This window comes from Ranitomeya imitator, chromosome 4 (genome assembly GCF_032444005.1).
Source record: "Ranitomeya imitator isolate aRanImi1 chromosome 4, aRanImi1.pri, whole genome shotgun sequence".
Lineage (NCBI taxonomy): Eukaryota > Metazoa > Chordata > Amphibia > Anura > Dendrobatidae > Ranitomeya > Ranitomeya imitator.
The window spans coordinates 404025915-404042141 of record NC_091285.1 but is presented as its reverse complement, the minus strand read 5'-3'; the positions used below and the strand labels follow the sequence as shown (position 1 = coordinate 404042141).

Below are 16227 nucleotides of genomic sequence, written 5' to 3'. Positions count from 1 at the left end.
GATAGTCACAAGTCAGTTAGAAGTTAAATGTAAAGTCAGTAATGTAACGTAAGATGTCAGTAGACTGAGATTCTTTGTTTCTCATTCAGGTCTGTGTCACCATTAATTAGCCCAGACTAGATTGTGACATCACATTTTCCTCCTAGTATAAATTTCCAAAGACAAGGGCAATGAGGGGGAAACATTACTCTAGTCTGCTGGCCTGACTCTGAAGATGTCTTATTTTGAGATTTGGATTGAGTGACTGAAACATGATCCCAATCCCACTGTACCATACAAAAGTATCACAGCAGCCTGAGAACACTTAGGAAACAATGTGCAGCTATTACTTGTCTCTATAAATGAGTAATACACATACGGTAATTAACCCATAAAATATGCAATTTTGCACAACATAATTGTCTATATTGGTGCATATTAGCAAACAAAACAAGGCCACTAGATATGCAACTTTCAGCCACTAGTGCAAATGCATAGACTGCTTGAGATTGCTTGGCTGTATTCCCATGTTATTAGCCATATATGTTAGCACATTAGTAAAGAAAAAAATCCACACACATGATAATACAAAAGTTGGGCCTTTTTTATGGATACACCAAAACAAAATGGGAATGGTTGATGATATCAACTTCCTGTTTGTGGCAAATTAGTATATGGGAGGGGGAAAACTTTTCAAGATGGGTGGTGACCATGGTGGCCATTTTGAAGTCAGCCATTTTGAATGAAACTTTATAAATGGCCCACCCTGGTGTATCCATATAAATGGCCCACCCTGTATTTATGTCTATGTTGTAGAATGTTACCAACAAGTATTACAATGTAGTACACATTATTCTTTCTGTGATTGTGTAATTAATATCTTTGAATGGTCATCTGTGCTATGCTATACCGACTGCCGATGCCCACTATGGCTACATGGTAACTACAGCCGACCACAGGGGCGGATACACTATTGGTGCAGCCTGTGCCCCCACACATGGGCCCAGTGGTTAATGGGGCCCATTTACCCTCCAAAGCAGGTGGAATTGTGCATTATGATAAGCTATTTGGCTGTAAAGGGTCCATATATTGTTCTAGCACAGCGACTCTCTTCTGTCTCTGTTCGCCAGTGGCTTACCTGCACAATATATTTCCTACTTTCCTGTTATAGCAGAGTTGCTTACTTTGCCCTCCAGCTACTGTATATCTTTTGGAAATAACTTTTGGAAAAGTTTTTACCTTCATTCTAAAAAAACCCGGATGTGCCTTAAACTAAGCAGAATGAGTGCATTCTCTAGTAAGTGTATGAGGAGCTTTGTCCCAATTTTGTAGCCTGGTGACATTTTCTAATTAACCCCTATGGTATTAATTAAACCATGGAGTACAGAAGTTTTTCCTATCTTCTCTAAATAAAGTGAAGTAATGCCCATATTCTCCCGCCTGTGACCTGCAGGGAAATGCAGCTCTGGAATCAAACGCTAAGACCAAAACAAGTCGAATACACAAAGGTTATGTGTAAAGCATGTTGTTCTTATATAGAAAGGCAGGATTCTGTATAAGTATATGCCAATGGCACAGACAGTTGTAAGACAACTCAGTGCTACTACAATATTGTGATTGACATAGGATTTATTTAAGCTACAACTACATTGTTATATCCAATTCTGTTTACTCGCCACCAGACAAATTGGATCTTATGTCTAAAATCTAGTTCAAGTGACTAAGCTGTCCAATGCATTGATTGAGATGTCTGTAGAAGTTAGAAAATTTAAGTTGTCTTTATGCTGGTTGCTATATGTAGATCTAAATATTTTTTATGTTCTTTCATACACGGGACCCCAAATCTCTAATGATGAATGAGAGACATATAAGGAACAAAAAGGTTCACCTAATGCTGCTTGAGAGAAATTACTGAAAATGTGGCACCCATTGTCAGCTGTTTCTAATGGATTCGGCAAGAAATAGGCAACAATGGATGCACATTGACTCGAGCATTAAAAAAACAGATCCAGCAAAGATCAGTTAATGAATAAGAAACTAAAAAGTTGTGTGTTAGAGTTGCCGGAACGCACCGAAAATATTTATTAGATAAGATAGCTGCGTTCGCAACCCGGGATCCACCGTGCAGGAAAGAACCCTGCTGCTAAGCAAGGCGGCAAAGCAAATTAGTACAAATGAACTCTGTTACTTCACAGAGCCCGTAGTAAAGAGAACGCTGTGCCCTGTTTAGTTCACAGGGGACACAGTTAATGTGTAGAGCTGACAGTGGTCATGCAGTCCAACCAACAAGCAGCTCCTCTCCGGTGGTGCCGGAATTCTAATGGCTATTAGCCAGCCCTGATTTCAGACATAAACTCCTCGCTGGAGGTGCCAGCATTCTAGGGACTTATTTCAGCCGGGTCCCTGACTGCATACACAAAACTCCTCGCCGGAGGTGCCAGCATTCTAGAGGCTTATTTCAGCCAGGTCCCTGACCACACAAACGACCACACTGGCGCTGAGCTCGTACATATTTGATACTAGTGCATGGCCGTGCGGTCATGAGAACCTTTTATAGCTGTAGCACCTACAGGACCTTCCAAGAAGGACCAATGGAAGGCTGCCACAGAACTTGATCAGGTGCAGGACCTTCCTGGAGGACCAATGGAAGTTGCTGCAGTACCTGAGCATGTGACCCTTGATCTCCACTGAGAGATCTTACACTGGGCATGCTCAGTGTGTGCAAAGCAGGACTTAGTCCGAGAAAAGCCTGCTCGCCACAGACCGTTGCAGGGTACAATAGTAGAGCCTGGTGAGGCAGCAGTAACCCTTTGCACAGTATCAGATTCAGTGAGACGCTGGGACCGACATCTCCGCTGAGCAGGCTCCACTGCGGCCAATGCAGAATAGGAGACCGCAGCGGACATGGTTCGAGATTCCCCCCGTGCAGCGCCGGGAACTCGACTCCTAACATTGTGTGAGCACAGCTTTTTCCTAACAGATTTCTGCTGGATCCATTCTAACAGATTATTACTGGAAGTGGGAACATAGTCTGAGAAGTAATTATTGACTTTTCCCTTCATTTGTGATGTTTACATTAGTTGGTTTAGAGGACATTTGCTGACTTGGATCCCTTGACAGGCAACTATCTTTTTTATCTTAAATACAATCCTAAAGAGATAAGTCCTTTGCTAACAGTGGTTAAGCATATATTACAAAAGGTTAGGAAGACTTCAGGAGATCTTTTTTTTTTCCACAAGACTTGATATTTAATGATAGTAATAGGTCACATTGTGCAGGTTATTTCAGTTTATGGGAGCTTTGGGGGATAGGATCACATTTAACCTTTCTTTTATTTGAGGTTGAACAAAGGTTCCTTCACCCTTTTAATACCCAAAGATAGATACAATTGTAAATCAATGTACTATTTATATTTGGCTTTGTGGAGTCTTCAAAATGCCAGTTTTTGTAATATATATTAAACATATGTAGCCCACGTATATACAGCCCTGAACATGAAAAGACGGTCTGATATAGTCACTATTGAATGTTGATTTTGTATAGTAATAATTTATATAGATCACAAAATTATTGATGCTATTTCGTACCCCCCATGTCATCTTACTAAAAGTACATTCTTTACTTCCTTACACCCCAATGCTCCAAATTGCCATAAGTAAGGCCATGATAAAACACTAGGTCTTAAGTGAGATTGTGAAGATTACCTGTTCTGATGATTCAACACCCTTGTAAATCCTCTGTTGCCGAGCCATATTCTGCACATATAAGATGATAACATTATATTACTCATTCGTATTTTAGCCAAAATGATCTTAAATGGGCATAATAATGCTTCTATGAAAGAATATCATGATAAGTGAAGAAAAGTATCATCATTCAAAGTGATGGATGTGATATGAAGAAAGGAATGAATACTGATACTTAATCCAAAACTGTAAAGGGAGCTAAAACTTCATGAGTTCATACTTTTGGCACCTCTCATAGATACATAGAAATGAACAGTTGTAAGATAGAAGCCATACTATTCAATTGTTTCTGAATATGAGAATACTTTGGACAAAATAACTTTATCAGACTTTCTGCATAGCAATCTCAGACTGAAAAGGAAAATTGGGCATAATGTTTGAATCAATAGTGAAGAAAAATGGAAGTGAAATCAATGGAACAGCATGAATTCATCATCATAATAGTAATAATGATCTGAGCATTAGATTAGAAAACAGTTGTTTCTCCTTGTTCAATATTCACCTGCTCTGATAAATGTGACTGGACAATAGCCATACCATTAGGCGAAATGGGTATTTTAATGTAACTAATTAACTTCACTCAAAAGATTCTAATTAGTTGGGTTAGGGTTCATTCAGACATCTGTTTTTGACTTACGAGACTATCCATGTTTTTCACGGAAAGAACCTGTACCCATTATAGTCTATAGGGTTGTACACATGTCCATGTATTTTTACAAACTATATGGTTGACACCAAAACACAGAGACTAGAGATAAGTGAAACAGAACTGTAAAGTTATGGTTCATTCCGGACACCTAGTGTCCGGTGCTGTACTTCGAACACAAACTTCTCCTGGAAGTCCGTTTTACAGTGCGAGGAGGAGAGAGAGAGATTTTCCAGCTCCAAAGTTCGGGTTCCCTTTGATTTCTATGGAGTTCAGGTTCAAGTTCGGGCACAGTTCTAGTACCCAAACCAAATTTTGGACTACAGTTCTGTTGAACCCAACAACCCAAACTTCCACAGGTCCACTCATCCCTAACAGGCACATGTACAATACTATTCTGGTTAATGAATCAAACTCGCCAATACAAGTGGATGGGTCCGTGAAAAAAATTGCAAAGCACTGGGATGACATCTGTGTGCTGTTCGATTTTATTGTTTGTTTAATAAGAGAAGTTTGAGAAAGCTTCTCGCATGCAAAAAAGCAAATGGAACCCTTAAAGGTACCGTCACACTTAGCGACGCTGCAGCGATACCGACAACGATCCGGATCGCTGCAGCGTCGCTGTTTGGTCGCTGGAGAGCTGTCACACAGACCGCTCTCCAGCGACCAACAATGCCGGTAACCAGGGTAAACATCGGGTAACTAAGCGCAGGGCCGCGCTTAGTAACCTAATGTTTACCCTGGTTACCATCCTAAAAGTAAAAAAAACAAACACTACATACTTATCTACAGCCGTCTGTCCTTCAGCGCTGTGCTCTGCTCTCCTCCTGTACTGTCTGTGTGAGCACAGCGGCCGGAAAGCAGAGCGGTGACGTCACCGCTCTGCTTTCCGGCTGACCGACGCTCACAGCCAGTACAGGAGGAGAGCAGAGCACAGCGCTGGAGGACAGACGGCTGTAGGTAAGTATGTAGTGTTTTTTTTTTTTTACTTTTAGGATGGTAACCAGGGTAAACATCGGGTTACTAAGCGCGGCCCTGCGCTTAGTTACCCGATGTTTACCCTGGTTACCAGTGAAGACATCGCTGAATCGGTGTCACACACGCCGATTCAGCGATGTCTACGGGGAGTCCAGCGACGAAATAAAGTTCTGGACTTTCTTCCCCGACCAGCGACAGCACAGCAGGGGCCTGATCGCTGCTGCCTGTCACACTGGACGATATCGCTAGTGAGGACGCTGCAATGTCACGGATCGCTAGCGATATCGTCTAGTGTGACGGTACATTAAGTTTAAAAACTGTTTGTAGTGTAGACCCGCTTTTGGTACTCAGCAGGATGTAGGGGCTGGCTTTTCTAATCCATTCTGGCCCTTTTTTTCAAACTGTCAAAGTGAACATCCCATATAAGTCTCACTCATCTCAAAACCACCATATTCAGGTTTAACTACTGTTAGTATCGCTCTAGAGTCTTGTCTAACTTCTGATCACATCTTCACTGTGTTAAGCCAGAAGGTTTTATAAACGGAACTGAAGTGAAATGGGGAAGAGTTATTTTGTATGTTAGATTTAGCAGCGCATTGTTGGACATGAAAGGCTCAACTACTCTTATGTCTTTTTGCGTGTTCTATAGACTGCTTGGGTAACAAGTGTCCACTTAGTTGGACACATTTTTTATTTTTATTTTGTTTCCTTATCTTTGACATGCAAGCAATTAAATAAAAGTGGAAATACGCATTCATTTTTTCTGAAAGAACATTGTGAAGCATGAGCGCTGATATGTCACAATACCTTCTAATCTCCGTCTTGAATGACATATGATAAGACGGGCTCTTTGATGCATAAATACAAAGAAAGGGAATTATTGACATTAAAGTACTGCTATCAGTTCCCACTCTGGAGTTCAATTACAAGAAAATAGACAGTCAGAACTGTTAACTTTTTCAGTGGCCTTTTCCATCATGGCACATTTAATGAACAGCCATATTAACCTTTTATCAATGCCTGAAATAGCTATAAAACAGCAATTCTACTTAGTCAAGTGATTTTGTAGGTGGAATGCTCATTTGTGAAAAGTTTGCAATGTCTGTCTGTCTTTTTTTTAAATTTAGAGTGAATCAGTATTAATAAAGCCATGGTGTGCGCTTTAGCAACCTATACAGTATATTATTACTAAGATAATAACCATGTAACTTTACAAGCATATTAACAAATGTCTTTGAATAATACATTTACAAATTCTGCTTAAAATATTAAAAACAGATATGTTAGCTATTAAGGGAGAATTCATATAAACTGATGTTTTATATTTCAGTCTTGAGGGTTGTTCCAAGTTCTTAAATTGGTAAAATTGCAAAGTGCATATAAAAACCAGTGAGTTTGCAATTTGCCTCTTAAAAATACTCTCTCTTTTCTAGAACAGAGGATTTTTTAATATTTTAGTATATACCTTTTTGCTTAGGTTTATGGACACCCTGCAATCTCAGATGTTACCTAGGTAAGGGACGTGTGCAGATAGCCAGCTCTATGTTTTGGAGCCTACTCACATTGCTCTGAAGCAGGCCAGAACACTAGATTTAACCATCTTCTGTCACCCTGGGCTTTTCCATCATGCAGCTTGGACCAGCAGTGTAACTATGACCATAGTCTGAGCTGTCAATCATCAGGAGGTACTGCCCCCAGAAACATGGAAGCCAGGAGGCAGAGGAGCAGTGGCTCCTGAAGATATAATATGAGGAAAACAGTCATTTCTACTATAATTTATAGTTGTTGTTTTTCTACTTCAGCTTTCTTGCATCCCCGCCACCTTCTCCAAGTTTCTTAAGTCCTTCAATTTAAGCTGCTAACATTTTAAGAAAAAAATGATAGGGCAGGAAGAGTTATCTTTGTTATTTTCTAAATGTTCCTGGATATAGTAGGTTGTATCTCCCATATATTACAATAGAGTAGCAGCAGGCATGCTTGATCACCGGTCTATACAGCTCCTCTTCAGTGCGAAAATATTGTTGAGGAGGATTGGATTACTTAAAATCTTTATCTTACATAACAAATTGTCAGTGTAATTTCATAAAAATATATTAGAAGTTTGGATCGGCTGGGGTCTGGATGCTGAGACCCTCCCTCACACATTGATACCTAAAAGTAGTAGAAGAGGAACCAGCTGTGTCCTGCTATCTGATATGTAAGACTCTCTTCAGATTATTTTTATTGAGCCCATTTCCTGACTGAGAGGAGAGCAGTGCCTAGCTGAGCACTTCTGCTCCTACCTTTATCGATCACTCGGGTCTAACTGGCTGGACCTACGTTACAAGGATTTTGTCATTTTTTATGGCTTCATTTATTATTTGCAGTGAGTTACTCTGTATATCATAAACTTATGGTTATAACGACATATGAAGAACACATACTAACACATTAGGGTTTTGGAATATTCTACTATACATTGATCTCAGTTTTGTCATTTCTAAGCATATTTTTCCTAAACCATGCTTGCTCCTCAATGGACTTCAGGAACCACACCCACTACCTCCAGCTTTGTACCTTTTATATGAAGGGTACCTTTATCATGAACATCACAAGGAACGTTTGTCTGTGGTCCATCTGATATTGGGCTCAGCCGGAATACAAAGCTGTGTCTGGCAGCAGTGAAGCGGTTTTCGGGTTAAAGACCCAAGTCAAGTCGACTAGAGGCAACTTGAGAACACAAAGCTAGACGTAGAGCAGATGTTCTCTCAATAGGCATCTTACAGTCTGTCCTGCTTTGATAAAGCTTTCAGTGTTTCTCACCTGCTTACATAGCTTGCAGTTTTCATATATTATTACACTGCAGATAGCATATCACATTTCTGTTACTGCGTGTGCAGCACAATTTTAAACCACATCATATTTAATGTTAAGACATGTGTGGCTTGTACTTTACGAAACGCTGCAAAAGTAATATACTTTATTGTGAGTTAAGATTTTAAATATCTTATGACTTCCGGTCTTGAAAATAAGGATAAGATAAGTAACAAAATGAGATGTAATTTTTTTTTTAATGGAGGGTCTAAAAACAAGCAGAAATTCACTCTTTTTTTGGTCTTACATAGTAACATAGTACATAGTAACATAGTTAGTAAAGCCGAAAAAAGACATTTGTCCATCCAGTTCAGCCTATATTCCATCATAATAAATCCCCAGATCTACGTCCTTCTACAGAACCTAATTGTATGATACAATATTGTTCTGCTCCAGGAAGACATCCAGGCCTCTCTTGAACCCCTCGACTGAGTTCGCCATCACCACCTCCTCAGGCAAGCAATTCCAGATTCTCACTGCCCTATTTCTTGTTTGTTATGAAAGCAAAAGAGATAATAATTGATAGATTGAGAAAGATTACATGTATGTGAGCAAATATTTATCTAAAAGTGTGCAGTTATGCGTATATGCATGTGTGTGCGTGTGTGTGCACATTTATGTGCATGTTTTTGCATGTGTGCGTACATTTGTGTGCACATGTGTGTGCGTGTGTGTGTGTGCATATGTGTGCGTGTGTGCACATTTGTGTGCAAATTTGTGCATGTGTGTGTGCACATTTGTGTGCATATGTGTGCGTGTGTGTTCACATTTGTGTGCAAGTGTACATATGTGTGTGCATGTGTGTGCATGTGCCCTTTACTCTGCTGTTCAAAACCTTTCTTAGCTGAACAAAATACTTTATGGGTTCCATGTGACACCAAGCCAACTAAATAATAATCATTTTGATTTATATAGTTTTCGATTTATCAATAGACAAGTCATCTTTTTTGTTATGCCTGGATCTGTCTTTGTATTTTCACCACAAGAATTTCACGGGCCATTTCAATGTGTAACCTGCTGTCAATCAAACAGTTTTACCTGCTGAGATCTATTTGTATGACTTTCAATTTTTGTTCTTTATAAACTGATCAGGGACTAGGAGACATTTTTGGCAAGTTAAGCTTTTAAAAGTGCTGACAACTTAATTTGGCTTCAGCATTAAAAAGTGAGTGACCTCTGTAACTCTTAAGAGTCAACATGGATATGACAGAAACTTTCATTATTCAGCACAAGGAGAGCAAATCCAGACTCGATGCAGTGAAAATGCAGGACATATTGCAGCACCTATTAAATATTCTAAAAGTGTTATCAGGTTTAATTTATGTACCTAATATAATATATTGTAGATGACAATGTTCTGAGGGATGAAGAAGGATCAGTGTCATCTCTCGGCAATCATAAAATGTCTTCATTTCTTACACAAAGTCTACAAGTATATAAAAGAATAAGGTGTGCACAGACCCTGGCCACTGTAATTGAGGGCTAACTATTCAGCACTTTAGGAACATTACATGCCTAAGGTGACAATAATTCTGTAATCTGATATTTAACAACAAAATGAAATATCATTTCCATTGTTGATAATGGCTCTGTGTTTTGTGTTGAATATTATTACAATAATTATCTTAACCATTCTCTATGAATAGCAATCTGTTTTGCTACCAAACAATATTATTAAAATATTAACCTTATCATTATTACTTTTCATATTAGACTAAATCACTTTTGTTTTTTTTTATTTCAGATTCGAGTCGATGGCCCCATCAGTGGAGCGGTACAGTATGAAACCATTCAGGTGGTGGAGTCTGGCCCTGTTTTGAGAGATATGGCCTTTACAAAGAACGAAGAACAGCTCTTTGTCATGTCGGAGAAGCAGGTTGGTTCTTTTATATATGGTTCTGTGGAAGTTTTGTTTCATTTAACATTTTAGAAGTGGATTGCCATTAATCCTAAAAGGAAATTCTGGATTAATATAAATGATCCTCTGCTCAGTATCGTCATTTTTTTTGGCCAGGATGAAGAGGAATTGCGAAGATTGTCTTTCCCTTTAGGAGACTTGTCCTGTCCAACATTATATTGACAGCCTTTTTAGTTAAATGGTACTTTATAATGCTTAATTTTGTCAGGTGGCAGCTTTAGAGCGAAAATTGAAAACTACACTTGAGGTTCATTTACACTGCATGATTATCTGAACATGCTGTCGATCATCAAACAAATGAACAAAATGCTTATTCATCTTGGAATTGATCTTTTTGTGCTGCACAAAAAAAAATCACAATACTTGGCAGCAAATCATTCTGTGTATACAGGACCTGTGCTGCCGAGCACAATGGCAGTCGATCTGCTCTCTATTACGCATCTAAAGTAGAGTCGGCAAGTGGCAATTGAATGACCGCTTACCGGCAATAATGTTGTCAGTTAGCAGTAGTTTACCTTTGCACATCGCGCAGTATAAACAGTGCCTTACTGCCAGGGTCCTGCACAGATAAATGCTATTCACTTGGGTCTCTACTAGTGAATAACTGATAACCTGGTTCTTGTTAGGCTACAATGAAGACATAGAGGACAACGGATTTATCATGAGGTAAAACCAATACCCTCATTATTATATCCTTTAGGCCACGTGCACACGTTCAGTATTTGGTGAGCTTTTTTGAGCAGTATTTGTAAATCAAAACCAGGAGAGGGCAAAAAATACAGAAGTGGTGACATGTTTCTATTATACGTTTCCTCTGATTGTTCCATTCCTGATTTTGGCTTACTAATACTGAGGTAAAAAAACTCACCAAATACTCAACGTGTGCACGTGGCCAAAAAGAAAATGTCTTGCCTTGAAATGTACAGCAATCATGATGACATTTACCCAATGATGACCTGTAAGCCTGGTGTTTCTTTTACATGTCTTTTGTAGTTAAATTGTCCTTTGCCAGATGCCTGTGGTTAAACAAAACATAGCACCATGTGCTCTGGGAAGTGTAAAGCTGGCAAGGCTCCAGTCATGCCTTCTGTACCAGGACATAAACACATGGTTTTGCTCCCATCATCTGTTTAAAACTTCAAATAAACATGACGGATGATCTCCGAGCACCAAAAGAGTCGCCCTTGATAGAAGTTGATTGGCAAGACATCTATGACCTACCAGTACTGGCAGGTTCAACTGCAGTATAGAGAACTGCATTTCTGAATTTTGTGGACACAACTGCTAATGAGATTTTCAAAGCATATGTTCAGTAGGCTATTTCCTAATACACAATGTAGTCTGATTATCCTGCGAGAGCAACAACTCTTCAAGCATTGCCATGGTTACTACATGAAGTCTGGTGAGAGGAACCATGAGGTGTCAGGAACGGGAAGGACACGGTGGTGTGAACAGTAGGGAAATGTAGCTGTATGTGTTGTATCCAAAGAAGTTTTAAAATTAATGAGGACCTCAGAGCGGAATAATTGCTGTTCTGTATTCTGGCTTATGTTTCATTTTCTCTTGATAATTAAGAATGAAGGGACCTTTACTACCAGTGATATACAAAGTGCATTGACGGCTCACAGTGAGCACGTTCTGCACATGATCAAGGAAAAATTGTTATTATTGATTTGGGTACACTACAAAAACAAATTCATAATTTCTAATATTTTTATCCAATTTTAAAGTCAAGCCATTTTTAGTTTTGTTTCAATGATGGCAAAGTATTTTAATTATTTTTCCCAGAAGCATTTTATGAAAATCTCACAATTTGGAGACTATTATACCCTAAAATGAAAAACTGCTAGAGTGACTGTTTTCGTCTTCATGTTAGGTGTGAAAATATAGATTCTAAAACTGAAATTTGACAATCTGTTAATTAGACTGAATGCACTGTGAATTAAAGAAGGGAATGTGTGATACATCTAGGAAGATCATTTTGAATATATTATCTGATTTTACCACAAATTGCAGAGCAAAAGACAAGTCGCAATTGATTGTAAATTATAAAGTGTTACTAGTAATTTGGAGAAAGCGTTTTGGTGACTCAGTAAAATGATGATGGTGCTGTTTTATCAAACCTGACATTCTAGATCTTAGTGATTTGCTTTGAATGTCCACCATTTGCTTTTTTGAAGTCCAACATTTGTATTAATTTCTAAAGATATATTTTTAGTAATCAGCACCCCAATTTTCTGATATAGAACTCAAAATTCTCAAATATTCATCTACATGAACTGACAATCGGCAAAAGACTATTCCAATAAATGCTTATTCTCAATTAGGTTGTTTAAACATGCCACCAACCATCGCTCAATGAATGTGCAAAATACTTGTTTGTAGAGTGATCGAGTAATTGATGCCAGCATGGCAGCCGTCACTACCAGCAGAACATTGTCCCATTCTTACATTGAACAATGTGCTGCTGACAGCAACGATTTCCATGCTAGCATGAATTATTTCATCAGTCTACAATTGCGTTAATAATCATTCTGTCCCTATCAGTTTGTGTGGCCAATATGAAATGAGTGTCTATCGACTTGTTTTTAGTTGAACAGGATTTGTTAAAGTGCCAAAATCAGAAACAGTTTGTTTATTACAAGGGAAGAGGATTGATAAAGGTCAAAAATATAATGTTCAAAGGGGAGACATTCAATTTAAAGAAGCGCTCCTCCTGTCAAAGTTTTTATTCTCTTAATATATTGCAGTCATCATATTAGATAGCACTATGTACTTACAATTGCTCATTTTGCCTTTCTACACATCTAATTCTTCTCTTTTTTCTGCTTTGTATAGAAACAGGAAGTATCCTGTCCCTACATTTATCATTCTCCTCTTCCATTCCAGCTGCTCCACTCCTCCCCCTGCCCTGGTATAAAAGTTTTGATCCGAGTGCTTCTTTAAATTGAATGTCTGCCTGTTGAACATTATGTTTTTGACCTTACTCAGTCCTCTTCCCTGGACTTTGCAGTGACTTATGACTCATAGAGAAACCTGACCTCCTATTTCTACATAGAGCTTAGACGGATTTAGGCAGTCTATTTTAATCATGTGATGTCATAGACCTAATGGAGAAAAGAAGAATTTACTGGGCACAAGGGCACAGTGAGCAATTGTACATACATACTGCCATATAATATGATGACTGCAATATATTACCCCTTCGTCAGGCACACCTCTGGCGCTCCCAAGTTGAGGCGCAGTGTGTCTGACAGGCACAGTTTACAAAACCACCTATAATATCTAATTATCTCAATTTCGGGACTCTAGAAGGTAACCAGTGACCTACATAAGGATGTTTTAAAAGAGAGTACACAATATCTGATGACAAAAAATACCAAGCTTATCAACTAACACCAAATAGCCTCCAGTTTTTATGACATAACTATTACTAAACATTAACATTAGGGGGAAAAAAACTTAATGGTAATGCACATTTTAAGCATACTGTATTTTGCACATCAGACCATAAGATGCACCCCAAGATTTGAGGTGGAAAATAATATTTTCTTTTTGTCAAATAAAATGGTGCATCTTATATTCCCTGTTAATGGTAGCTTTCCTGGGCATAGCTGCAGTCGAGCTGGGTCACAGAAGGCAGGGGTCACAGGGGGGTGGCTGCAGTGGAACGGGGTCACAGGAGACAGGGTGGCTGCTCCCCAGGAAGTATCTCACTTCAGATTTTAAGACACACCCCCATATTCCTCCCATATTCTTCCCAAATTTGAAGGAAAAAAGTGCTTCTTATAAAATACGATTACCTTAAAATATAGAGTATACGTTTTGCTTTATGAAAATGTACCTGTGGACAGCATCCACAATATTTCTCATGAATCCATGGTCTTAGTGCACTGTTGTCTTGTATAATTGACTTAAAATTTGGAAGCTAAAAAAACATTTCTTTATCGCCTCTCATTGGGGGACACAGGAACCATGGGTGTATGCTGCTGCCACTAGGAGGCTGACACTATGCAAATAAAAAAATTAGCTCCTCCTCTGCAGTGTACACCCCACCGACTGGCATTAAACTCTTCAGTTTAGCTTAGTGTCATTAGGAGGTGGACACGGGTCTTTCATTAGACCCTTATCTACCTCAATGTGCGTCGTTTCTTTTCAGGCTTTCTTCCAGAGGGATACAGGGTGAGCAGTCACACCTGTAGTCCCACAATACGGACTATGAGTACGGCGTGTACTGCCACCCCGTATCCTCATAGATCCCTCTCCAGGACCAAGATCCTAGCACAGAAGCGTGCTCAGAAGTCCGGTCCTGGCTCCGTCCCCCACCCACTCGCCCACCAGAGCCTGTCGGTTGCGGAGACGAGGACGTCCTTCAGCTCCCTGGACGTCTCATCCCCCTTTTAAGGTTAGTACCGGCGTGGGATTTTTTTTGAGGTAAGTATTCCGGCGCCGCGTTTCCCCCCATCCCTTCCTAGAGTTTTCCTGGGGGTCTTACTAGGGGCTCCCTTATCCCGGGTCACTACTTGCTTGGATTCCCGCAGCACGACCTGGGCTTGCAGTTTCTGCAGACCTTCTCTTACGGACGCGGGGCCGTTATAGGCTGCCGCGCCGTTTGCCTACCAGTGTGGGCTCCGCGAATTCTCCTTCCAGTCCTTCGGTAGGGGCCACTCTTCTCCCCGCGGCGCACTGCCTCTGCGCTGCGGTTTTTCCAGGGTGCACACAGGCGCTGCGGCCCTGTCGGGCCGGCGCACCGCAGTTTTTGCCGGGGGCTCTCCGGCGCTGCCGCCCTGACAGGACGGCGCGCCGCGATTTCCGGGGGCACTCAGGCGCTGCGGCCCTGACAGACCGGCGCGCCGCTTCTTCCTGAGGCGCGCTGCTCTGGCGCCGCAGGGGGCTTCTCGGCAGCAGGGTTTCTCTCTAGCGGCGCAGCCTGGTAGGCTGCTGCGCCGCCTTTCTGGCGCATCTTTCCGGCGCCGCGTTTTCTCCTCGGCCGCCGGCTTCTACTTTAGGCCCCGGCTTCCTCCGGGGCCTACTTCCGGTTTGCGCGCTCCCTCTCTTCCGGTCTGCGGGCGGGCTTTTTTTCCCGCCCGACATATTTGTCCTGCCCACCGGCGCCTCCGTGGCTGGCTCCACCCACTTCCTCCAGGGCTGAGTCACTCTTCTGGTGTGCACTCCGCAGCAGCACCTGCTCATCCCCGCACGTGTTTTTTTCTGTGAGCTCAGCGATCGGCGCAGAATACGGCCCCTCAGGACAGGAGTCCTCCGCTGACAAGTGGGACATCTTCCAGGACCGGGTCCGTGAGTAGCTGCACTGCAGTCTGACACCCCCCTCTGCCCTCTGTCCCCTAACCAACTGGCATCTTCAGGGTCCCTCAAAATGTCTTCCTCTAAAAGGGGCCGCTCTCGCCCCCCTACTTCTTCTTCATCTACTACCTTAGTCACGTACTTTGCATGTTCGTCCTGTAACAGCAAACTTCCCTCAGGTCAGTCCTCCCCGCTGTGTCAGTCCTGCAGCAACCCGATTGTTCCCACCGCCCAGGATCCCCCGGCTGTTCCGCCCGAGAGTGATCCCCCCATCCCAGGCTGGGCCGCTTCTCTGTCACAATCGGTGGCCGATTTAACACGGGTGTCTCAAACCCTGGTGTCCGCGCTGGATCGGTTACCCCTGCAGACCCCTGCAGTGGCCAGCGGGTCGCAGGAACCGCCGCCCGAGCCCTCCTTGATTAGCCACAAAAGGTCCAGACAGGAACGTCGGTCTGAGTCCTCTTCGCGTTCCATCTCGCCGCACGGCCCTCCCCCGCGGTTGGTGTCGCACCGTTCCTCCTCCCCTGAGTCAGGCGAGGCTTTATCTGATGCGCCCTCAGAGGAGATGTCGGAGTTGGATCCTAGCCAAATCGCCACCATGAGTGAGTCGGTCCAGAACCTCATTCGGGCTATAAACCAAACCTGTGGCATTAAGGATCCCTCTACGGAACCCGCAGATCAGGCGGTTTCGTTTAGACGGGCCAAACCACCTTCAAGATTTTTTGCCCCTCATCCTGAATTCGAGGAAATCCTGGCCAGAGAGAGAGAGAATCCGACCAGACGTTTTCAGAGGGGAAAACGCC

At 41.6% G+C, this 16227-nt stretch overlaps 1 protein-coding gene across 4 annotated transcripts in view; it reads left to right on the top strand.

The window, feature by feature from the left end:
• Positions 1–16227, top strand: part of PLXNA4 (plexin A4) — a 1110285-nt gene that overhangs the window by 535101 nt on the left and 558957 nt on the right. For all 4 annotated transcript variants that reach the window (XM_069765352.1, XM_069765353.1, XM_069765354.1 and 1 more), the window contains one exon: positions 9947–10078. In XM_069765352.1, the coding sequence (XP_069621453.1) occupies positions 9947–10078 (132 nt within the window). The remainder of the gene's footprint in view (positions 1–9946; positions 10079–16227) is intronic.